This window comes from Anabrus simplex, chromosome X (assembly GCF_040414725.1).
Source record: "Anabrus simplex isolate iqAnaSimp1 chromosome X, ASM4041472v1, whole genome shotgun sequence".
NCBI classification, from domain to species: Eukaryota; Metazoa; Arthropoda; class Insecta; order Orthoptera; family Tettigoniidae; genus Anabrus; species Anabrus simplex.
The window spans coordinates 189,694,663-189,716,633 of record NC_090279.1 but is presented as its reverse complement, the minus strand read 5'-3'; the positions used below and the strand labels follow the sequence as shown (position 1 = coordinate 189,716,633).

The following is a 21,971-nucleotide window of genomic DNA, read 5'->3' as shown; positions in this document are numbered from 1 at the left end:
CTGAAAATGGTTTTCCGTGGTTTCCCATTTTCACACCAGGCAAATGCCGGGGCTATACCTTAATTAAGGCCATGGCCGCTTCCTTCCAATTCCTAGGCCTTCCCTACCCCATCGTCGCCATAAGACATATCTGTCTCGGTGCGACGTAAAGCAATTAGAAAAAAAAAAAAAAAAGAGTGATGATTGTTGCCTCAATGCTATTTAGCTGCGCTTTGTCGAGAACTGCCGTGTTGGTCACATAATTCTCCCACTTAATATTCAAGATGAATCTCATTTTCTGTTGGTGGAAGCGCTCAAGTTTTTTGATATCATGGCGATAGAGTGTCCAAGTTTCACAGCCATACAGCAGAGTGGAAACAACAACAGCTTTGTACACCGTGAGTTTGGTATGCAGTTTTAGGTCGTTATTCATGAAGACTCTGTGCATTAACCGTCCAAATGCTGCATGAGCAGTCCCAATTCTTTTATCAACATCTCGTTCACAGGTACACCGTTTAGAGAAGATGCTTCCAAGATATGAAAAGTGATCAACCTGTTCCAGTGTTGTGTCTAAGATGGAGATACTGAACTCAGGAAGTGTTAATCCTGGGGCAGGTTGTGCAAGTACCTTCGTTTTTTTCCGCATTAATGGCAAGACCAAAGCGATCACATGCAGTTTTAAAGCAGTTCTAGTTCTGCAGGTGTTAGAGCAGGAGATGCGGTGTCATCGGCATACTGGAGTTCTGTCATCCGGGTAACCAGAGTACGTCTTTGTGAGCGATCTTGCCAGATGGGAAAGGCCTCCATCAAAACAAAATTTAATCTCCATGTCTATGTTGTTTGTAGATGATTCGTGCAGCATGACAGCCATGTACATACAAAGAGTGTAGGAGCAAGCTCACAGCCTTGTTTCAATCCATAAGTGATTGGGAATGAATCTGATACTGAGTTACCATGAAGAACTTGTCCAGACATGCCATCATGAAGAGCTTGAACCAATTCCACACAACGTTCAGGACATCCAAAATGTCTCACTACTTTCCACATAGCAGATCTTGGTACTGAATCAAAGGCCATCATTGCAGAAAGGGCATATATATCCATTATATTTATCTGCCAATTTACATAAAGTCCTGGATCTTTACTCCATATTGTATGAAGTTACCCGATTGATTCTTGAAACTTGTACAAATTTTAATAACAACAAAACTGTTAATAGTAGTGATAATGTGGAAGGAGTGTGTGATTAATATACAGTAAATACAGAACAATTTAAACAGGAGGTGGTTTGGCATGTGGAATGAAGACCTGAAAATTATGTAGGAAGGAGGAGGATTGATTGACTCAAGATAAGGCAGTCACAACATAGGATCTGAGAGAGAGTGGCTGGATGAAAGAAAAGGCTCTGAAACGAGAGGAGTGGCACAGAAGAGGAAAAAAGGAAGGAAATGCTGACCCCATATAAAACTGGCAGAAGTCTTAGTAAAAGAAGTAAATGATCCCCATAAACTATAAATAATAAGAGTGGAAGAGTGAAGAAGTGTACTGTTATTGCAGAGCTTACCCTGTCTCCTGTGTAGTCAGATACTATAACGAAGAGTACAGCAGGAAGGCCCTCTGGAGTTCCTTTGGGAATAAGCATGTGCTGAGGCCATCCACAGCCACAATAGTTGAACTGTTCCAAGGCAGCACCACCTGCTGGACGGTTTGTGTCCAGGTCGCGGAACGTGCGCTCGTAGGGAATGGTCACAGACGACTGGTTTGACTGACGCTCTATGACATTGCGGCCACTACGTACTGAAATGGGAAGAAAACAATTATTTAACAATTTATTTATTTATTTATTTATTTATTTATTTATTTATTTATTTATTTATTTATTTATTTATTTATTTATTTATTTATTTATTTTATGGCCAACATAGGACCGGTCCAGTCAATTGTACAGAGAAAATTTGGCTAAGTTCAGCAGCTATAAAAATGACAACAGCACGAGACATTAAATTATTTTCTCAAATTATCCATCAATATGACTAACCCTTTAATTTCTTATAAATAAATTTACTTTCAAATCAAATAAGCAGGGTGGTCGGGAACAACATGAACCTGGTATATGAGCTTGGTCATACTGGTGAGTAATTTGAAAAAAATTAATTTGATATCTTAAGCCATTGTTATTTTATCAGATCGTTTTGCGGGTAAATACAAATGGAATAAAAAAAAGAGGTAAATTAATAAACAGTGACAGAAAACTACTGTAAAAAAAAGTCTCCGAATATAAATATACTTTTGCATGCACCAAAACAGATTTATGAAGAATGGCGACCAAATATGCTGTTCACTTTCGTTTGAATTATGTCTTCTTCTTCTTCTTCTTCTTCTTCTTCTTCTTCTTCTTCTTCTTCTTCTTCTTCTTCTTCTTCTTCTTCTCCCCAACTTTCTGAGCCAGGTATTAAAACATATAGACGCGACCCACTTTCAAGGCCGGATGTCTTTCCTGACCTCAAGACTATGTAAATCCACTGCAATATTGTGCAACACACTGTAATAAGTCCAGAACAACATAATGTGTGACTAGAATTGTGTAGAAACTTCCTTACATTGTAAATAGGCTATTGGAGACTCTCAAATTTACAAGTAAACATGTTATGTCATATTCTTCTAGAAGCCTGGCCAGGCAATGTATATAAAGAGGCAGTTTTGGGAGTAGAGTTGAGTTGTTTTAACAAGACTTGTGTGGAAGTCGTGTTAGCCGAGTGTTTGAAGTCAAATATGTGAATTTTGTTGGGTTGGTAGTTGATGTGCAACTGTTGCAGTCTTCTCCTTATTCTTCGTAGTAGAGTTATGTTTCAAGATGGCAGTTCATTAGTGCATGTGTGTAGAAGATGTAAATATAATTTGTAAATAAAATAGTGTACACAACCGACAGTATTTTGTGTGCGTCTTTGTGACTACATCAACTTCACCAGCTGATAAAAATGACAATGGCACAAGATATAAATTTTTCAGTTCACGTTAATTCCGACTGCCCTGTATGCGCAGCCAGGTTGATTTGCATTATGCCTGATACATAAACAAGCTGTTCATACCAAGCCACTGCAATGATGCCTATGTTCTTTGCATAGCTGACCCCACGGTCTAAAGGTAGTGAGCCTGCGTCTTAACCCAATGTCCTGAGTTTGATCCCTGGCCATGATAAGGAATATTTAGTTGCATCTGAGGGCTCATTCAAGATCCGCTTAGCCTATGTGAGAACATCTGAGAAGCTACGTGATGGTGAGATTGCAGTGTCTGCCTGGAAAGCCAAGACGATTCGTCACGCTAACCATGAGACACCTCGTAATCTGAGCAGCAGTCACTTGGTAGTCCAGGGGTTATGAGGGCTGTAGCCCTATGGGATTTGTTTGCTTATTTGTCCTTCAATCAATCAATCAATCAATCAATCAATCAATCAATCAATCAATCAATCAATCAATCAATCAATCAATCAATCAATCAATCAATCAATCAATCAATCAATCAATCAATCACGATCTGCATTTAGGACTGTTGCCCAGGTGGCAGATTCCCCATCAATAGGTACCTCCATTTTTCATCTTATGTTTTGGTTGATATAGATGTTGATTCCCATAGGGAACTTAAAATATTTGTCCTCAATGAGTAAATTTATAATACCAATATAATGGTCCATTATTGGACATTATAAATTTTCCAGCTAACTCATTCTTGGTTGCCTGCGTTTCGCCCTCACAAGATGCAAGGCTAGTGCACACCGTGGAGGCCACTGCATAGGCTACCTGAAGCCACCAGCAGTGCCAATGCACTATGAGAGCTATGTCTCCTTTCCAAAAATTGATGCCTGCCTGGCCGTCAGATGATATAGATATTGATTCCCATAGGGAACTTAAAATATTTGTCCTGAATGAGTAAATTTATAATACCAATATAATGGTCCGTTATTGGACATTATAAACTTAGCACATGAGGACGAAACGCAGGCAACCAAGAGTGAGTTAGCTGGAAAATTTATAATGTCCAATAACGGACCATTATATTGGTATAAATCGGGGTTATTTTTGAAGAATTTTGCGTTCCTTTTTTTAGAACTTAGCATTATTTTTAATCTTCTTATCATATTTTGGTATTTTAAAGACACAATACTAGCTGTAACAGAACACAGAGAGAAAATAAGACTGTTGTTGACCAGCTTCTTAACTAGAATGGCATACGTTCATGAGTCAAGTTGAGTGAATGAGAGAACAAGTTGACCGGCGTTTTTTTTTTTTTTTTTTTTTTTTTTTTTTTTTTTTTTTTTACATCACACTATCCACTTCCATGGCTAAATGGTTAGCATGCTGGCCTTTGGTCACAGGGGTCCCAGGTTCAAGAATTTTAACCATAATTGGTTCATTTCGCTGGCATGGCAGCAGGGTGTATGTGACATGTTCATCATAATTTCATTCTCATCATGACACGCAGGTCGCCTATGAGCGTCAAATCAAAAGACCTGCATCTGGCGAGCCGAACTTGTCCTCAGACACTCCCGGCAATAAAAGCCATACGCCATTTCATGTCATTTATGTCGCACTGACACAGGTGGGTCTTATAGCGACGATGGGATAAGAAAGGCCTAGGAATGGGAAGGAAGCAGCCATGGCCTTAACTGAGGTACAGCCCCAGCATTTGCCAGGTGTGAAAATGGGAAACTACGGAAAACTATCTTCAGGGCTGCCGAACCCACTAACTCCCGGATGCAAGCTCACAGTTGCGCGCCCCTAACCACACGGCCAACTCGCCAGGTTCTAAGACTGTGATGGAGATGACTATTTATTCTGGTGGTAGAGAAACCTGAGGCAAACACAGTAAATTTGCATTATTACGCATATAAAATTGATAAAGTTGATATATTTGCGTTATTGTCTCATTTAATTTTATTTCGCAAAATAAAGCTGTCTAATTTTTGAATTGTTAACAAAGTAACTGCTTCCCAAGCATTATAGGGAATATTTAAAAAAAATCAGTGTCATCTTGCACACTCGAAAAATGCACGTCCCTACCCATCAATGGTTTACCCAGCTTTTTCTTAAACGTTTTCAACAAATTTGGGAATTTATCAAACATTTCCCTTGATAATTTATTCCATCCCTTATTCCTCATCTTATAAATGAATATTTATGCCAGTTTGCCGTCCTGAATTCCTACTCAGTGTTCTCCCCCGAAATGTTTTTCAGCCGGGTGGCAGGAATGAGTAGCTTGGCAAGGAATACTATACAAAAACTGAATATGATAAAATTTCAATTCATTCCCCTCAGGTAATTAACAATAATATCAGACAGGTAAACATTAAATGCAAAATTGAACTATTTTAGTGTTATCACGAACAAGACATAACACAGTATTTTGAACTTCTAGTGTTCTATTGCTCATTCATAATCAGGTAACACCGTGACTTACCACTCGGTTGCTGTGTGTGCCATATGGTTTGTAACATTATGTGGAATTGAGTGCTCTCATGCGATTCCACGCTAATTCAGACACCGCTCGCGCACAACACTACGTAACAGTAAACCTAATCATTTAAACTCCGATGTCACTGATGCAATTATACTGACAATGATCAAGATTTTTCACATAAATAAATAGTTTTACAGTATTTACAATTTAAACTGGAGCACCAATATTATATAAGTAGCACATATTCAGGTTATGCTAGCCAGGCAGTCTGTAGAAATGGCAGGGTGATGCATCCATTAAAAAGGTCCTAGGGAGAACTTTGCAACTTTAACTTCATATTATGATCTTTCCTACAAAGGTTGATCAAATATAAACAGGATTTTTGTTCCTGAACATCAACAGTAAGTAGGACTGGCCCCACGCTTAGGCAGGACCGCTGTGCTGTTAGATATTATCTGCCGTTACGTCAGTAACGCCCATGATGTCAGAGCAACAGGTGCACCACTCCACTGCGCAACGTGTAATTTATAAAATTTCTTGCTCGTGAAGGAGTTACAGCGGCGGAAATTTGCCAGAGATTGACTGCACAGTTCGGTGATCAAACATTGTGAAGGAAGCGTGTGTTTGTCTGGCATAAAACATTCAAAGAAGGACGAGAACGTGTGGAAAATCAGCAACACGATCGCCATCCTCGGACCAGTGTTACAGACGAAAACATTTGTGCGGTTAAAGACATTATTAACGACGATCGACGTCGAGAGTATTAGAAATTGAAGAACAAGTCGGAATCAGTTGTGGGAGCTGTCGAGCAATCATCACAAATGACCTACAGTTCCGTAAGTGTGTTCCAGATGGGTCCCTCACTCTTTGACCAAAAATTTGAAGTTGAGACGTTTGGAGGTCTGCCAGAGGCTTACAGCAAGTGCGGCCAGTATCCAGTATTCGGGAGATAGCAGGTTCGAACCCCACTGTCGGCAGCCCTGAAAATGGTTTTCCGTGGTTTCCCATTTTCACACCAGGCAAATGCTGGGGCTGTACCTTAATTAAGGCCACGGCCGCTTCCTTCCCACTCCTAGCTCTTTCCTGTCCCATCGTCGCCATAAGACCTACCTGTGTCGGTGCGACATAAAGCAACTACCAGAGGCTTACAGCAAGGTTTACAGAAGAAGACAATGCATTTTTGAGTCAGATTGTCACCTGCAACGAAACATGGGTCCACCACTACACTCCCGAATCCAAAGAAGCCAGTAAGGAGTGGTAGAAGAAAGGGGAGGGAGCAGCAGGGAAAGCCAAAACTCGACTGTCAGCTGGCAAGGTTCTTGCAAACATTTTTTTCGATTGGTGAGGCATTTTACTGATTGATATTTTTGAATGAGCGATGCACAATCAATGCTGCATACTACTGCAAGCTATTGAACAAGGCGAGGGTTGCATATCGCCACAAAAGACGAGACCAACCGATTCAACAGGTCATCCTCCTCCACAACAATGTGCGGCCGCATAGTGCAGCTCTAACTGTCTCCAACCTACAGGAAATGCATTGGTCTACACTTAATCATCCTCCTTACAGCCCAAACTTATTGACCTGCATTTCCATTTGTTCAAACCGCTTAACCCTAGAAGTGCCGAGTGTTTTTCCCTAAATGCCAGGCCATTTTCGCATGCATTACACATTTATGTGTTAATAAATTTAAGCACGTTTAGATGCAGAAAAGTTAGGCATGCAGCACACCATATTACTCAGAAAGCTGAATTTAATATGCTTATATAAGTATTAGATCATTTACTTGCTTATCTGGTGCGTATCAGGCGATCAAAAATTTGGAAAACTAAAAAAAAAAGTTTTTCATGTTTCAAGCTCACCATTAGTAATGAATAACCACTCATTTCAAAAAATCACTATATACAAAACACGCCAAATTTCTTCTAATTTTTAAAAATATTACGTTCTCAAAAGTAAACACATAAATAAAATCACAAAAGAATAAACATTTCCGAGCTACACACAGTTCCGTCAGCTACCGAGTACTACTGGGAATCATTTTCGGAGAGTTGTCTTTTCTGTCATGCCTCATAGGCCTCCAGAAAATCTGCAATTTATGAAAACATTCACGGTGCACCGTATATTTATTAGAATGACAATTTACTTTTTCATTTCGGAGATAGTTACATCAAACCAGGTTCGCATACGAGAAAAGGCCGCCATTTCTCCAGAATGTCTTTTAGTTTGTTTTTTTCGCCGCATAATCTGTACTTTCTTTCACCAAAAGCTTCCAAATCAAATCCGTAAAGAACAAGTAGAAATACATAATAGGTGTACTGTTTCGGGGCGGACAGATCCTACTGCCAGGACCCCTTACGCGGAACTTCTCGGAAACATCGAACTCCGGTTCGGGTGGATAAACGCTGCACCACTTTGGTGTTATGGAAACAGTGTCATTCAATGAAACGTCGGCAGGCCTGCTCTCTTCATCGGAATCACTTTCAACTTCAGATTCTGGAATATATTCTTCTCCGCTCTCAAAAGTATCATCAGCTAAAGAAAATATATCGCTGGAAGAGGAAGCATCCCAATCATTTCAAGAACTTTGAGAATATCACTTGAATCACTTAGCTCATCATCCATGATGAAAGTTTACACTGCAAAAGAAACAATTCAAGAATAACTCAATAATGTGTTGAAAGATAACGATATATATTCACAGAAATAACAGAAACAGCGAGCGAGCGCGAAGTTACATAGCAACTGCGATCACAAGGGGATGATGAAATAGTAGGTGACTTTATACCTACCCTGACCTTGACTGAGTCATTTCCGGCTAGTGAGGAATGTGTGATGGAAGACTTGAAGCTTCTTCTTCAATGTCTTACTTATTAAAATAGCGTAAGTGAACGATAAATGATGTTATGACTGATTAAGCGAATGCATGTACTATGCGTCGCGCGTGCGACGTTGGCATTCTAGTGACACACTATTGAGTCGCAAGCGCGACATTTGGCAGTTCTAGGGTTAAAGAAGCTGTAGGTGGACAACAATTTGAGGATGACGAGAATGTGGAAGACTTCGTGCCCAACTGGCTGGTGACACGACCCTGTTCTTTTTACAATGAGGGCATCAAAAAGCTGCCCATATGCTGGAACAAATTAATTTCCAAAGAAGGAAACTATGTGGAAAAATTAATTGTAAATGCCTTGTGTTTTCAATAAACAAATTTAAATAAAAAATAAAATCCAGTTTATATTTATATTTGATTCCCCCTCATACTTTTAATGTTCTTTGCTCTTTAGAATACAGTACAGTATCAATACTATCTTCAAGATCATCGTTCTTCACTTCACTTGTAGTATGTTCCCAAATTCTCCATGTTTTGATTTATACATACACACAACAACACCTATGACTAGGTATGTGACGGGGCAGACATTACTTGCACTCTGCACGCATAAGATGAATACCTGTTTACAGACACCCAAGTCGTTCTTGTCACTAGAGCGGCACTTACACATGCTAGCCTTTCACTTTAAATTTGATGCAGATTTAAAAATTAGCATTAGCAGGAAAATTGTGTGAAGTTGTATTTCTTCCACCAAAAACACTTCTTTAGAACTCCAGACACATTTCATGCTACTGCTGCCTGTAAGGTCAAGGAAACAAGGTTTGGAAACTTTGCGTTATAATTGGTATTCCAAGAAGTGTATATATATAATTTTACTATGTTTTAACTAATGACTGAGCGAGTTGGCCGTGTGGTTAGGACGCGTGGTTCGAACTCCACTGTTAGCAGCCCTGAAGATGGTTTTCTGGTTTCCCATTTTCACAGCAGGCAAATGCTGGGGTTGTACCTTAATTAAGGCTACAGCCGCTTCCTTCCCGCTGCCAGGCCTTTCCTAACCCATCGTTGCCATAAGAGCTATGTGGGTTGGTGGAACGTAAAGCAAATTGTAAAAAATACATGGTGTTAGATCATAAAGAGGTGACACTACGCTGGCTATTACGAGATAATATTGAAAACTTTGCTTGCTATTCGCTTTACATCGCACCGACACAGACAGGTCTTATGGCGACGATGGGACGGGAAAGGCCTAGGAATGGTAAGGAAGCAGCCATGGCCTTAATTAAGGTACAGCCCCAGCATTTGGCTGGTGTGAAAGTGGGAAACCGCGGAAAACCATCTTCAGAGCTGCCGACAGTGGAGTTCAAACCCACTATCTCCCAATTACTGGATACTGGCCGCACTTAAGCGACTGCAGCTATCGAGCTCGGTATATTCAAACTAAAGTACTGTATACTGTAAGAAATTAGTAAGCCTTACGCTGAATCTGGAATTTGTCGAGCTCAGCAAAGAACAGCCTGTGGTCTCGGAACACAAAAGGAACTCCCCGCTCATCTAATTTCGGTGCCATGAAGATACGCACAGTTCCTCTTCTGGCTTGGCCGGAGTTTTCCACCTATAAAGAAAACAGGGGAATGGTAATTAGTAAAAAGAAAACTGTAGTTATGCACTGTGGAAAAGAGAAAAAGAAAAGCCAAGCGAACATAGACGGAGAACAGTTAGAGAATGTAAAACAGTATAATGCTACTGCTACCCAACAAAATGAAATGTTTATATTTTCACTCTTTTATCTCTCATTATCATTTCACAACAAACCAAAAAATGCTTAATAGGACTCAGAAAGCTACTCAATTTCATTTTCAAGTGAGAAATCTACTTTGGAATGATAAAATACCCCAGAGAGCAAACCTGACCGTGTTTCATACCTACTTCATTGCAGTTCTCACCTGTTGTTGTTGTTGTTGTTGTTGTTTGAGTCATCATTCAATAGACTGATTTGATGCAGCCCTCCATGCCACCCTATTATGTGCTAACCTTTTAATTTCTACGTAACTACTGCATCCTACATCTGCTCTAATCTGTTTGTCATATTCATACCTTGCTCTACCCCTACCATTCTTACCACCTGCACTTCCTTCTAAACCAACTGAACAAGTCCTGGGTGTCTTAAGATGTGTCCTATCATTCTGTATCTTCTTCTCATCAAATTTAGCCAAATCGATCTCCTCTCGCCAATTAGATTCAGTATCTCCTCATTCGTGATTCGATCTATTCATCTCAACTTCAGCATACTTCTGTAACACCACATTTCAAAAGCTTCTATTCTCTTTCTTTCTGAGCTAGTTATCGTCCATGTTTCACTTCCATACAATGTCACGCCCCAGATAAATGTCTTCAAAAACGTCTTTCTAATTCCTATACCAATTTTGAAATCTGCAAATTTCCTTCCTTTAGATAGGCCTTCTTTGCTTGTGCTAGGCTGCACTTCATGTTCTCCTTACTTCTGACATCGTTAATTATTTTACTACTCAAGTAACAGTATTCATCTACTTCCTTTAAGACTTCATTTCCTAATCTATTATTTCCTGCATCACCTGACGTTGTTCGACTGCACTCCATTACTTTTGTTTTGGACTTATTTATTTTCATCTTGTACTCCTTACCCATGACACTGTCCATACCATTCAGTAATTTCTCTAGATCTTCTGCAGTCTCAGATAAAATAACAATATCATCAGCAAATCTAAAGGTTTTAACTTCCTCTCCTTGCATTGTGATTCCTTTCCTAAATTCCTCTTCGATTTCCTTTACTGTCTGTTCTATATAAACATTGAAATGTAGAGGGGACAAAATTCAACCTTGCCTCATTCCTTTCTGGATTGTTGCTTCTTTTTCAAGACCATCAATTCTGACTTAATGGACTTGAAACATGTACTCTATATAACAAGGCTAATAGCAAAATCCAGTCAACAAAAATGAAATTCATCAGAACAATGAACGAAGAGACCAGGAAAGACAAGATTAGAAATGAAGTAAACAGGAAGGAGGCTGGTATCAAAATACCTGTTACTGAACCTTTAGTATGACACAGGCTACAATGGTTTGGACGTGCTATGAGGATGGACAAAACGAGAACAGCTAGGAATGACTCTGACAGAGAAGTGAAAGGGGAGAGGCCAGTAGGGAGGCCAAGAAATCGATGGATAGACACGGTGGAACATCTTACTGTGATACTTTGAAGTACATGAGTCCAATCCAAGTTTATTTTCAATGCAGAAAATAAAGCAAGAAAGGCTTCTGTAAGTAAAATAAACTGTGCAAGCTGTTGGGATTCAAAGTAAGTGATATCCCTTTCAGATCGTGTACGCACAATTGTGTGGGTTCGTATTTTATTTATATCTGAGCTTATTTGGCATTTTCTTAGCACTAGACCAGACTGCAGTGCTTGAACAGGACACGTAGCATGTTCTTCAGTTGTTTTTATTTAGCACTTGACCACCAAGGGGCAGGAAGAAGAGTTTTAAAAATACAGTTCTTTAGCAAGATGGTGGGAATCAGTAATGCCTAAAGTAAGTATTAATTTATTGCATTCATATTAATCTAGAAGCTTTACTGAATATCAGAATATAATCAATGAAGTGTGTAAATTGTTTAGTGAATGTAAAATGTGAACTTACAACATTGTACGTAATACCGTGAGGTTTTGAATGTTGATACGCACAATTGTGCATGCTAGGTTTCCCTACAGACATTGCATGCGGCAGTGCTGGGTGCTGCCAGCAAAATGACTGTGAAAGCAGAACTCGTACTCTACATGAGAAATGTAATGTATAAGATTTTAATTGTTTAAAATTGTTCCACACTGTATTCACATGTACTGAGCTGAATTTTTTGTATTTTTATTTTTGTAAGTAGTGAATTGCCCTGAACACGCACAATTGTGTGGGTGCTTTTTTCTTTTCAGATGTTAATTTTTATTTTGTAGAACAAACTAAAACTATATGTATTTAAGAGCATTTTAGTCAGTTTTTGATGTACAAACAAAACTTCACACTGCCACTTTTCTTTCAGGTCTGAAAGGGATATGAGACTCATCCCCATTTCTCCTTCTACCCACGTACACCATTATTGTAGTTTGTGTCACATAAGGATACACATGCTGAACAATGCATTAAATGGGGGCTGGGTCTCATATCATTACATGACTAAAATATAAGCAATGGTATTTGACTGAACTTCTTCTTAGCATTTACCCCATTTCATTGCCCGGTGCACTGCTTTTTTACTTTGCTCTCCACATCACCTGATCCTTGACATTGTTTGGAGTTACACCAACCAAGAACATGTCCTCCTTCAGAGCATCCAGTCATTGTTTCTTTGGCTTGTGCTCAGTTCCAATGCTGTCTTAGCAACTGAAGTGCCGTATCTGCACAGATGCCATACCATCTCAGACGAGTCTCTGCCATTTACTCAGTTTTTGGACTTCCACCAAATACCATCCTCACATCCTGATTTCTTATGGGGTCCAGTTTAGTGAGTCCCATTGGCCACCAAAGTATCTTCATTACAATAACACATAGGTGGTGTTCATCTCTGTGACAGGCCAACAATCCATCCCCGTACAATGCCACTGGATGTATAACCCCTTGACGCTGACCTCCATATGTCGTATAGACCTCCTTTTCTTCACATGTTGTCGACCTCCATGAGTGGTATAGACCCCTCCCTGCAGGCCTAACTTAATTGGTTCTACCATGTAAAGTTTTAAAGTTGTCGAGATGGAAACCATATATCTGTGAAGGTAAAGGCATCTGCCTTTCTTGTATGTATGAATCACCCCAAATAAGCATTTGTTTCTTTCTTTGTTTCTTTGTTTCTTTCTTTCTTCCTAAAATGTTTGAAATAGTCTGACCTCTTTCTGCTTGAGAAAATATAGACTTAAATTTCTGCTGCACTATACTACATGAGCAAACGGCCGTAGCCGTGTTGAAACACCGGATCCCGTGAGATCTCCGAAGTTAAGCAATATTGGGCGTTGTCAGGAGTTGGATGGGTTGCCACGCGCTGTTGGTGGGGGGTAAGGGAATGGAGGAGCGGAAAGGAACTGGCCACCCTACCGCACGTAAACTCCGGCTCAGGAACACCTCTGCGGAGGTTCGGACCTGCCTTCGGGCAGAATAACCCTTACCTATACTACATGACATTTCCTTACGAACATTGATAGTATTATTCACCATTTTTTCACTGATATGCATGTTGGCATGGTCTGGTGAGGGTTCCTATAATTCTTTCAATGCCTTAAAACCTCTTATGACTCGTAATTACTTAACTCGGTGTCACTTTGAAATACGATATTGCATGGCGGAGAAGGAAGGCACAGTGCAGTTTGAATGAAAGAGAAGTAATTAAATGCTAATAAATTGGACAATAACGCCACGACTGAACTGTGCAAAGCAAGACTGGACGTATAACTTATAGAATGGGAGTGCGTACAAGTGATTGCTACTCAGCCCGAAGGCCTGCAGATTATGAAGTGACATGTGGTCAGCTCATGGTCACTCATTATTCTTGGCTTCCTAGACCAGGACCACCATCTCACCATCAGATAGCTCCTCAATTGTAATCACATAGTAGGCTGAGTGGACCTCGAACCAACCCTCAGATCCAGGTAAAAATCCATGATGTCATCAGATTTCGAACTTGGTGTTTTCGAGAAAGAAGTACGCTCGCTACCCTTGCTCTACGGGGCCGGCTTTGAACGGGAGTGCATGGTGTGCCAAATCTAGTAATGAAACATGCATCCACTAGAATGCAGCAGAAATTTAAGCCCATATGCTCTCAAGAGGACAATTTCAAACTCTTTAGAAAGAAGAAAAGAAACAATGATTTGGGCTGATTCATACATAATAAAAGGAAAGCAGAGATCTTCACCTTGATAGATATACCATTTCCATCTTGACAATTTTACAAGCTAGAACAAAATGAAGTTAGGCCTACAGATATCTATACCATTCATGGACATTGCTAGCATGTGAAGGAAACGAGATCTATACAATATGCGTTAAGGGGTTAAGAAATAAATAGTCAACCTGTCATGTCTTAATGACACAGACAAGTGCGAGCCAGAAATGAGAGAGCAGAAAGTATCGTGTACAGCGGGCAGGGTCAGCCGCCTCAGGCTCTCATCCTCAACGCCATGCTTTCACTCTCGCTTCGCCAGAATGAAAAGGTTAAGATCAGGGACACTCCTTCCAAAAAGTGTGTAGATGACAGTGGCTAAGCCTGTCTCAGTACTCATTTACTTGATACAAAAAAATTAATTCCTGTTATATAAGGGGGAATCAACACCTTTGACTGACCAAAAATGTGATTTTTCAATTTATTTTTCACTTAAAATTGAACTTTTCTCTTTATAACAGTGCAAACTTTTTGTTAATATTTCCAATACTTCCGGAGTTATGACCAAAAAACGTAAAGCTCTGTCACCCATGCAAGCCCAAGTTTGTTACCCATTTATGTAACTTTTGCTTTTTGGAACTGTTTCCCTGACAACTCTGAAAGTTATTAAGATGAAATTGTGCATGCATGTATGTTTCAAAGAGAAGAAGAAGATACACTTGAAATATTGACCTAGGATCATAGGTTAAGTTTCAAAAAAATATTTTCAAATGAAAATTTATGAAACACATTGCCTACTTGCAAATACCTTCATGAAAAATATTTAAACTTGATGGACTTCACTGATTCTAGAACATGTTGTAGCTATAACATTACCAATCATAATTTTAAAAAAAGAATCATAGAAAAATATTCAGATGTTTGGAAATGATCAGGGAAACAGCAAATTAGTGGCCATGGCTAAATGATTAGCATGCTGGCCTTTGGCCCAGGGGGTCTCGGGTTTGATTCCTTTTATATTACTGATGAATACATGAGTAATCACTAATAAATGCATCATTTTTCTGTTCCTCTAGGCATAGGTTTAGATGATTTCTAGATATGTAGGCATGTTATTAAGGAATAATGTGTTCGCCATACTAAGTTACCCTTTAGTATTCATTTTCATTGCTGCAGAAAAATGTTTAACACACCCCAGTTTTCTATGTTCAAAGATGTAGGAACTTCCTTAAATTGTTCACAACCAACCGACCGACCCAGCCACCCTGATCTGCTGCATTTTGGGCAGTCGCCAAGGTGGCAGATTCCCTATCTGTTGTTTTCTTAGCCTTTTTTTTACATGATTGCAAAGAAATCGGAAATTTATTGAACATCTCCCTTCGTAAGTTATTCCAATCCCTAACTCCCTTTCCTAAAAACAAATATTTGCCCCAATTTGTTCTCTTGAATTCCAGCTTTATCATCATATTGTGATCTTTCCTACTTTTAAAGATGTCACTCAAATGTATTCGTCTACTGATGTCATTCCACGCCATCTCTCCAACGACAACTCCAAACATACCACTTAGTCGAGCAGCTTGTCTCCTTTCTCCCAAGTCTTCCCAACCCAAACTTTGCAACATTTTTGTAATGCTACTCTTTTGTCGGAAATCACCCAGAACAAATTGAGCTGCTTTTCTTTGGATTTTTCTAGTTCTTGAATCAAGTAATCTTGGTGAGGGTCCCATACACTGCAACCATACTCTAGTTGGGGTCTTACCAGAGACTTATATGCTCTATCCTTTACATTCTTACTAAAACTCCTAAATACCCTCATAACCATGTGCAGAGATCTGTACCCTTTATTTACAGTCCCATTTATGTGATTACCCCAATGAAGATCTTTCCTTATATAGACGCATTTGAACTATGGTGTTGGAGAAAACTCCTTAGAGTTCCGTGGACTGCGAAGAGATCTAATAAGTCCATATTACAGGAAATCAACCCAGGCTGTTCACTGGAAGGTCAAATACTCAGACAAAAACTAAAGTACTTTGGTCATATTATGATAAAACATGATTCACTGGAAAAGACCTTAATGCTGGGGAAGACTGATGGTAACAGGAGAAGAGGGCAACAACGGATGAGGTGGATTGATGGCATCAAGGAAGCCAAGGCTCTCAATTTAGAAAGACTTCGGAAAATAGTATACGGCAGGAAGAAATGGCGCACTTTGGTCTATGGGGTCACGGAGAGTCAAAAGCGACTAAACGACTAACAACAACAAACAACAAACTTACAATGGTCCCCAAAAGGAACTTTCACCCCATCAACACAGCAATTACAACTGAGAGAACTTTTCCTATTTGTGAAACTCACATCCTGACTTTTATCCCCGTTTTTCATCATACCATTGCCTACTGTCCATCTCACAACATTATCGAGGTCATTTTGCAGTTGCTCACAATCTTGTAACTTATTCATTACTCTGTACAGAATAACATCATCTGCAAACAGCCTTATCCCTGATTGCACATGTAATGTAGTATTATTTCAGATAAGCTGTGCGGCCGCTCACCTGGATATGGTACGTGAATGGGACGTGCTGCAAATGTGTTACGCGGACATACACCGGTCCACGGGGCATGAAGTCCATTCCTCTGGAGAGGTCTAGGTCGCTTTTCTGCCAGAAAGTGTTGAATACATTTCTACCTCCACCTCTCTGCAGTACCTCGATATTGGTCACACGGACACCACTGAAATTTAACTGTAAACAGAAATAACTTGCATTCAGCACTCAAGATAAAAATACTAGCATTACAGAAGACAAGGAATTAGGAATAAAGACATACAGAAAATAATATAACTGGCAAAGTTGAGTTATAAGATTAAAATAAATATTCCGGACATATTGAACAAATGAGTGCATGACGAGAAGAGGGAGAATCTGTAATGAGACTTAAACGGAAGAAGAAAGAGTGCAGGTACAGAAGCAAGTGACAGCTAACTTGGTTTGGACATGTTGTAATGCCTGTTGCTCACGGTAAAATGTTTCGTAAAATTTGTTGTACAATTAATTTTATAAAAATTTGGTGAAAACAAGTTGTGTTGCTCACGGTAAAATTATTTTATAAAATCCGTGGAAGCATCAGGGTGGCCATCTATGAACTAACTTCTGAACTAAGATGCGTATGTGCTGCCATCTATCGATAAACTTTTAAACCAAGGATAAACTCTTCAACTTACAGTGTGTTTGAGACTATGGCTCCAACAAACAAAGCAAAACTTGCTGCCTTAGATGCAATTATATGTTGTACAGTGGTAAAAAGGAAGAAAAGAAATGCCAGGAAATGCTGGACTTGGGATTGGATCAAAAGAAGAGAAGAAGGTAGAGGATTGCTGTCCTTGGTCGAAAATTAGTTGAGGTTAGAAGACCAGCATTCATATAGGAATTAGACGATTGTGTTTTCTGCCTCTTCCTGCACTTCTGTTGTGGTAAAGTGGCATTTTAACTTCGTACAAACAAGGTTATTTCTGGTATTCGTCAGTAAAACACTAACAGCTTCCTTAATCCACCCGGATCCTGCCATTTTAGAGAGAAGTGTTTGTTTACAATCGAGCTACACAATCTACTCACGACGTAGCACAAGCATCATCGTGATGTCAGCTTCGCTGATTGGTTTGTTTTGTAAAATTAATTTTACGGAATAGAACATGTCCTATTTTATGAAAAGTTTTATCAAAGGTTTTATAAAACTTGAATTTGACCGTGAGCAACATAAATTTTATAAAATTAAATTATTATACAATAAATTTGATAGAAAATTTTACCATGAGCAACAATCATAAGAGTGGATAGTGAAAGGAAAACAAAAGAAATTCATCACGGCCAAAATTAACCCATTGCCACGCAAAGATTTTCCTTGAGAAATGTACATTGGAATGCGATTATTTTTTTCTACTTTTTATGTTATGGATGCTAAAATGGTTACAAAAGCATACTGCATCAAACTAACAACATTTTGGGTTAGAGTTAACTTACTACAATCAACTGAAGTCTTTTAAGGTATGGGTCACCTTGAAACATCTATCCACGTGAAGGGCAACTTTGTATTTGTTACACTCAAAGCAAGATTCCTTCCAGATTCCACGCTCAAAACAGAATTTACATCTCGTTGATGGGACTGATTTACTTGCTGTAGGAGCAATCTTTTCAGGAAAATGACCCCATTGCCTTCCCAGTATTCTCATTGGACCTCCTAGAGTTGCGTAATCAGGAAGGGTGATATCTTCCAGAATTTTATTTGCATAGGCATTGGTTTCCTTGCACATTGCCTCCCAGAAAGTGTCAGTAAGGAACGGACTCACAACATCATATTCTGTAGCATTATCACCCAGACACTGTAGTATTTAGGTCCCCAACAACTGCACGTGCGTTGCCTTTTGGAACATGACTGGCCAAACTCCAGTCCCAATTGTTCAATGTAGTGAGGTTATGTAAAAAATTATCTTCATCCTCACTACCATATTCCTGAGCGAAGTCACAGTTCTCAGATGCACTGTTAAATTGCACTGGTGGCATTTTTAGATATAGAAGGAGCCTTCAGCAATACAACCTATGACTCTATGATCAAAGCATTGGAAAAGAGCAAGGTGAGTAGAACCGTCGTCAAATGGATTAAATCCATGTTAGACGGAAGGAAGATAGAAGCAACCTTGTTGGAAGAAACGCTGGTGGTTAGGGCCACCCGAGGCTGTGCTCAGGGAGTTCTTTCCCGTCTGTTGTGGAACCTTGTGGTGCTCAATGAACAGGGTTTCTATACACAAGGATACGCAGATGACCTAGTGATTGTGGTATGAGGTAAGGTGACGAGTGTTATCCAGGACCTCATGCAAAGATCACTCAACCTTGTGGAGAACTGGTTTCGGGAAGAACAACTATCAGTCAATCTGAACAAGATAATTCTGGTCCCTTTTACAAGAAGGAGGAAATTAGAGGGACAGAGATCAGTGAAGCTCTTTGGGCAAGATATATATATGGAAGAACAGGCACTGCACCTAGGTGTAGTGTTAGATAAAAATCTAACCTGGAATCCACATATAGAAAGGAACATAACTCGGGCCAAGAACTTGCTGTATGCATGTAAAAGAGCCGTTGGGAAGACATGGGGCCTAAGACCATCAATGGTAATGTGGGTATACACAATGATCATTAGACCGTTGATGGCCTATGCTGCAATCATGTGGTGGGAGAAAGTACATTTTTTTTCCTTTACAGATTAGAACTTCATTGACGGTTTCCACTAGATTACTACAATTTACTATGCATCTGTCTTCTACCTAACACAGCTTCTCATATTTTTATATGCGGCCCTTCCGACCCCTCTATAATAAGGCAAAACACCAGCCAACATTATGAAACAATAATGAAGAAAGGGACCGCTAGATTGAGAAGATATTAAGAATGCTGCTATTTCTGAAGCCTTAAATTTAAGGTGTTTTTTCTCCTTATCACAGGCTTTTCACCTGCAGGTTAATTCAGGCTTGGTTTCTCTCAAAATGTTTGCTCCCGCTCTCCTCCTGACCAATTTTATGTGATGGGTTTCCACTAGGATTTTGACAGCGATTTCAAACTGTTTTGTCGTTTTTATAAACTAATAATTTGTAAACTATGAGGTCCACAACCTCACCATGTGCTACTATTATTCATTTCCATCTGCATCATTTGTTTTCTCATTCCCTTGTTTCTTAGGTTAACGCAGTTTTTAGTATCAATTATTATTTCAAATTAACACCTGTTTCACTGAATTTTGTCGCAATAAGTTGTTTTTTGCTCTGCATATTGATGTAAATATTGTATATTTATGCTATTTTGTTTCCGTCTAGGCTCTCTTTTGTTTGTTTTTTTCATTTGCGCTTTCATTATGTTTTTTAGCATTTTTTCAACTCATATTATGTAAATTATTCCAACCCCCCTAATTTTTCTCACTGAAGATGGCTCAAACGAGCCGAAACATGTCTGAACTTGTTTACTCCGTCTAATGACGGAATATATGATGTATTGAATAGGAGGATACTTTCATTTTTCGCCATTGTAAAGGAGAAAGTAAGTCAAAGAAAAGTCATCAGTAGATTGGATAGCCTACAGATTGGGGCTATGAGAACTACGCCAACAGAAGCCTTGAATACTTTACTAGACCTCCCATCACTATGCAATTTCATAAAAGGAAAGGCTAGAATGAGTTCATATAGACTGGCACAATCAGAGTGCTGGAATGCACAAAGACCCAATCTAGGACACTGTAAAATTAACAGAGTAATAACAGAGGAAGTTCTACACATGCCTTCTGATCATATGATACCAAAGTACAACTCTGAAAAACCATTTGAGACCCAGATATTAAGAAAAGAAGACTGGGATATCAACAAATGGAATACTGAAAAAGTAGATATAGTGAGGTGGACTGATGGCTCAAAGACTAAGGATGGCACAGGGGGAGGGATCAATGGGAGAAAACAGGAGGGATCAATCCAGATGAGCCTGGAAAGACACAACAGTCTTTCAAGCTGAAATGATAGCTATCACAACATGTCTTGAAGAAAATCTGAAAATGAACTATAGGAATAAGAACATTTTCATTTTTACAGACAGCTGAGCAGCCATTAAGGCACTAGAGGTAGTCAGAATAATATCCAGAACTGTCTGGTATTGCCATTTACTTCTCCTGAAGCTCTCAAAGTAAAACATTGTCAAAATAATATGGGTACCAGGGCATGCAGGTATAGAAGGAAATGAAAAGGCAGACAAAGTGGCCAGGAAAGGAGCAGAAACATATTTATTAGGCCCAGAACCTGTATGTGGGATTTCCTATGGACAAGTGCAATACTACATAGTAAAATGAGTAAAACAGAAACAAATGGAGAACTGGAAAAATACTCCAGGATGCAGGCTTGCAAAGGAACTGATAAAAGGACCAAACGAAAAGCATACTAAAGAACTGTTGAAACTCAGCAGAGAAAATATAAGATGGGTAGTAGGACTGTTGACAGGACACTGCCATCTGAAAAAACACCTTCTTAGAATTGGAGTAATAAGAGACAACATATGTAGGAAATGCAATGAAGCAGAGGAATCAGATGAACACATACTTTTTGAATGTGAGGCGCTGGGTAGAATCAGACTCTCCACTCTAGAACTACCAGGTGAAGAGAGAGAAAAAATCCAAGAAGACCCAATAAGAACAACATGCAGCTTTGTGAAGGGAGCAGGTATATCTAGGTGGGAATAAAGAAAAAACATGGTAGCAAAAGATCTTGAAGGTCGACGCTAATTAGGAACTAATATTTAGAGGCCCCATAAAGAAAAGAAGAAGAAGAATACTTGTGCATTCCTATTGTTGGTTTTGAAAACTACTTTTACAAAATGTTGGTGACTTTGTAAATTTGTTCGTTGAACGTAAAAATAGAAAGGGAGGAGTTGTTCTGTTATCTTTTTTCAGAGTGGTAGAGGGGCGATATTTATATTTATTGATTACTTTTTCAATAAAGAAACTGTTGTATCCATTAGATTTAGCTATACCTAATAGTGTTCAACTCATTTTTGAGGTCTCTTTTAGACATTGGAATAATGAAGGCTCGGTACACCATGCTGTTGTACGCTGCTCGTTTGTGAATTTGGGGGTGTGAAGAATCTTGACGGATTGTAGTGACTGTTTGGGTGGGGTTTCTGAAAATCTTATATCTTAAGTAGCTTGGGTGCCTGATAATAGTTAACTCTAAAAAATTAATTTTCCATTCAATTTCGGATTCAAGTGTAAAGTTTATATG

General features: G+C 39.2%; 1 protein-coding gene across 1 annotated transcript in view; it reads right to left on the bottom strand.

Annotated features, from left to right (window-relative positions):
* The window catches only part of LOC136886764 (phenoloxidase 1), a 109,685-nt gene that overhangs the window by 5,998 nt on the left and 81,716 nt on the right, over positions 1 to 21,971 (bottom strand). The window contains exons 11-13 of the mRNA XM_068230618.1: positions 16,723 to 16,911; positions 9,747 to 9,882; positions 1,544 to 1,776 (exon numbers count right to left, since the gene is read on the bottom strand). Of these exons, the coding sequence (XP_068086719.1) occupies positions 1,544 to 1,776; positions 9,747 to 9,882; positions 16,723 to 16,911 (558 nt within the window). The remainder of the gene's footprint in view (positions 1 to 1,543; positions 1,777 to 9,746; positions 9,883 to 16,722; positions 16,912 to 21,971) is intronic.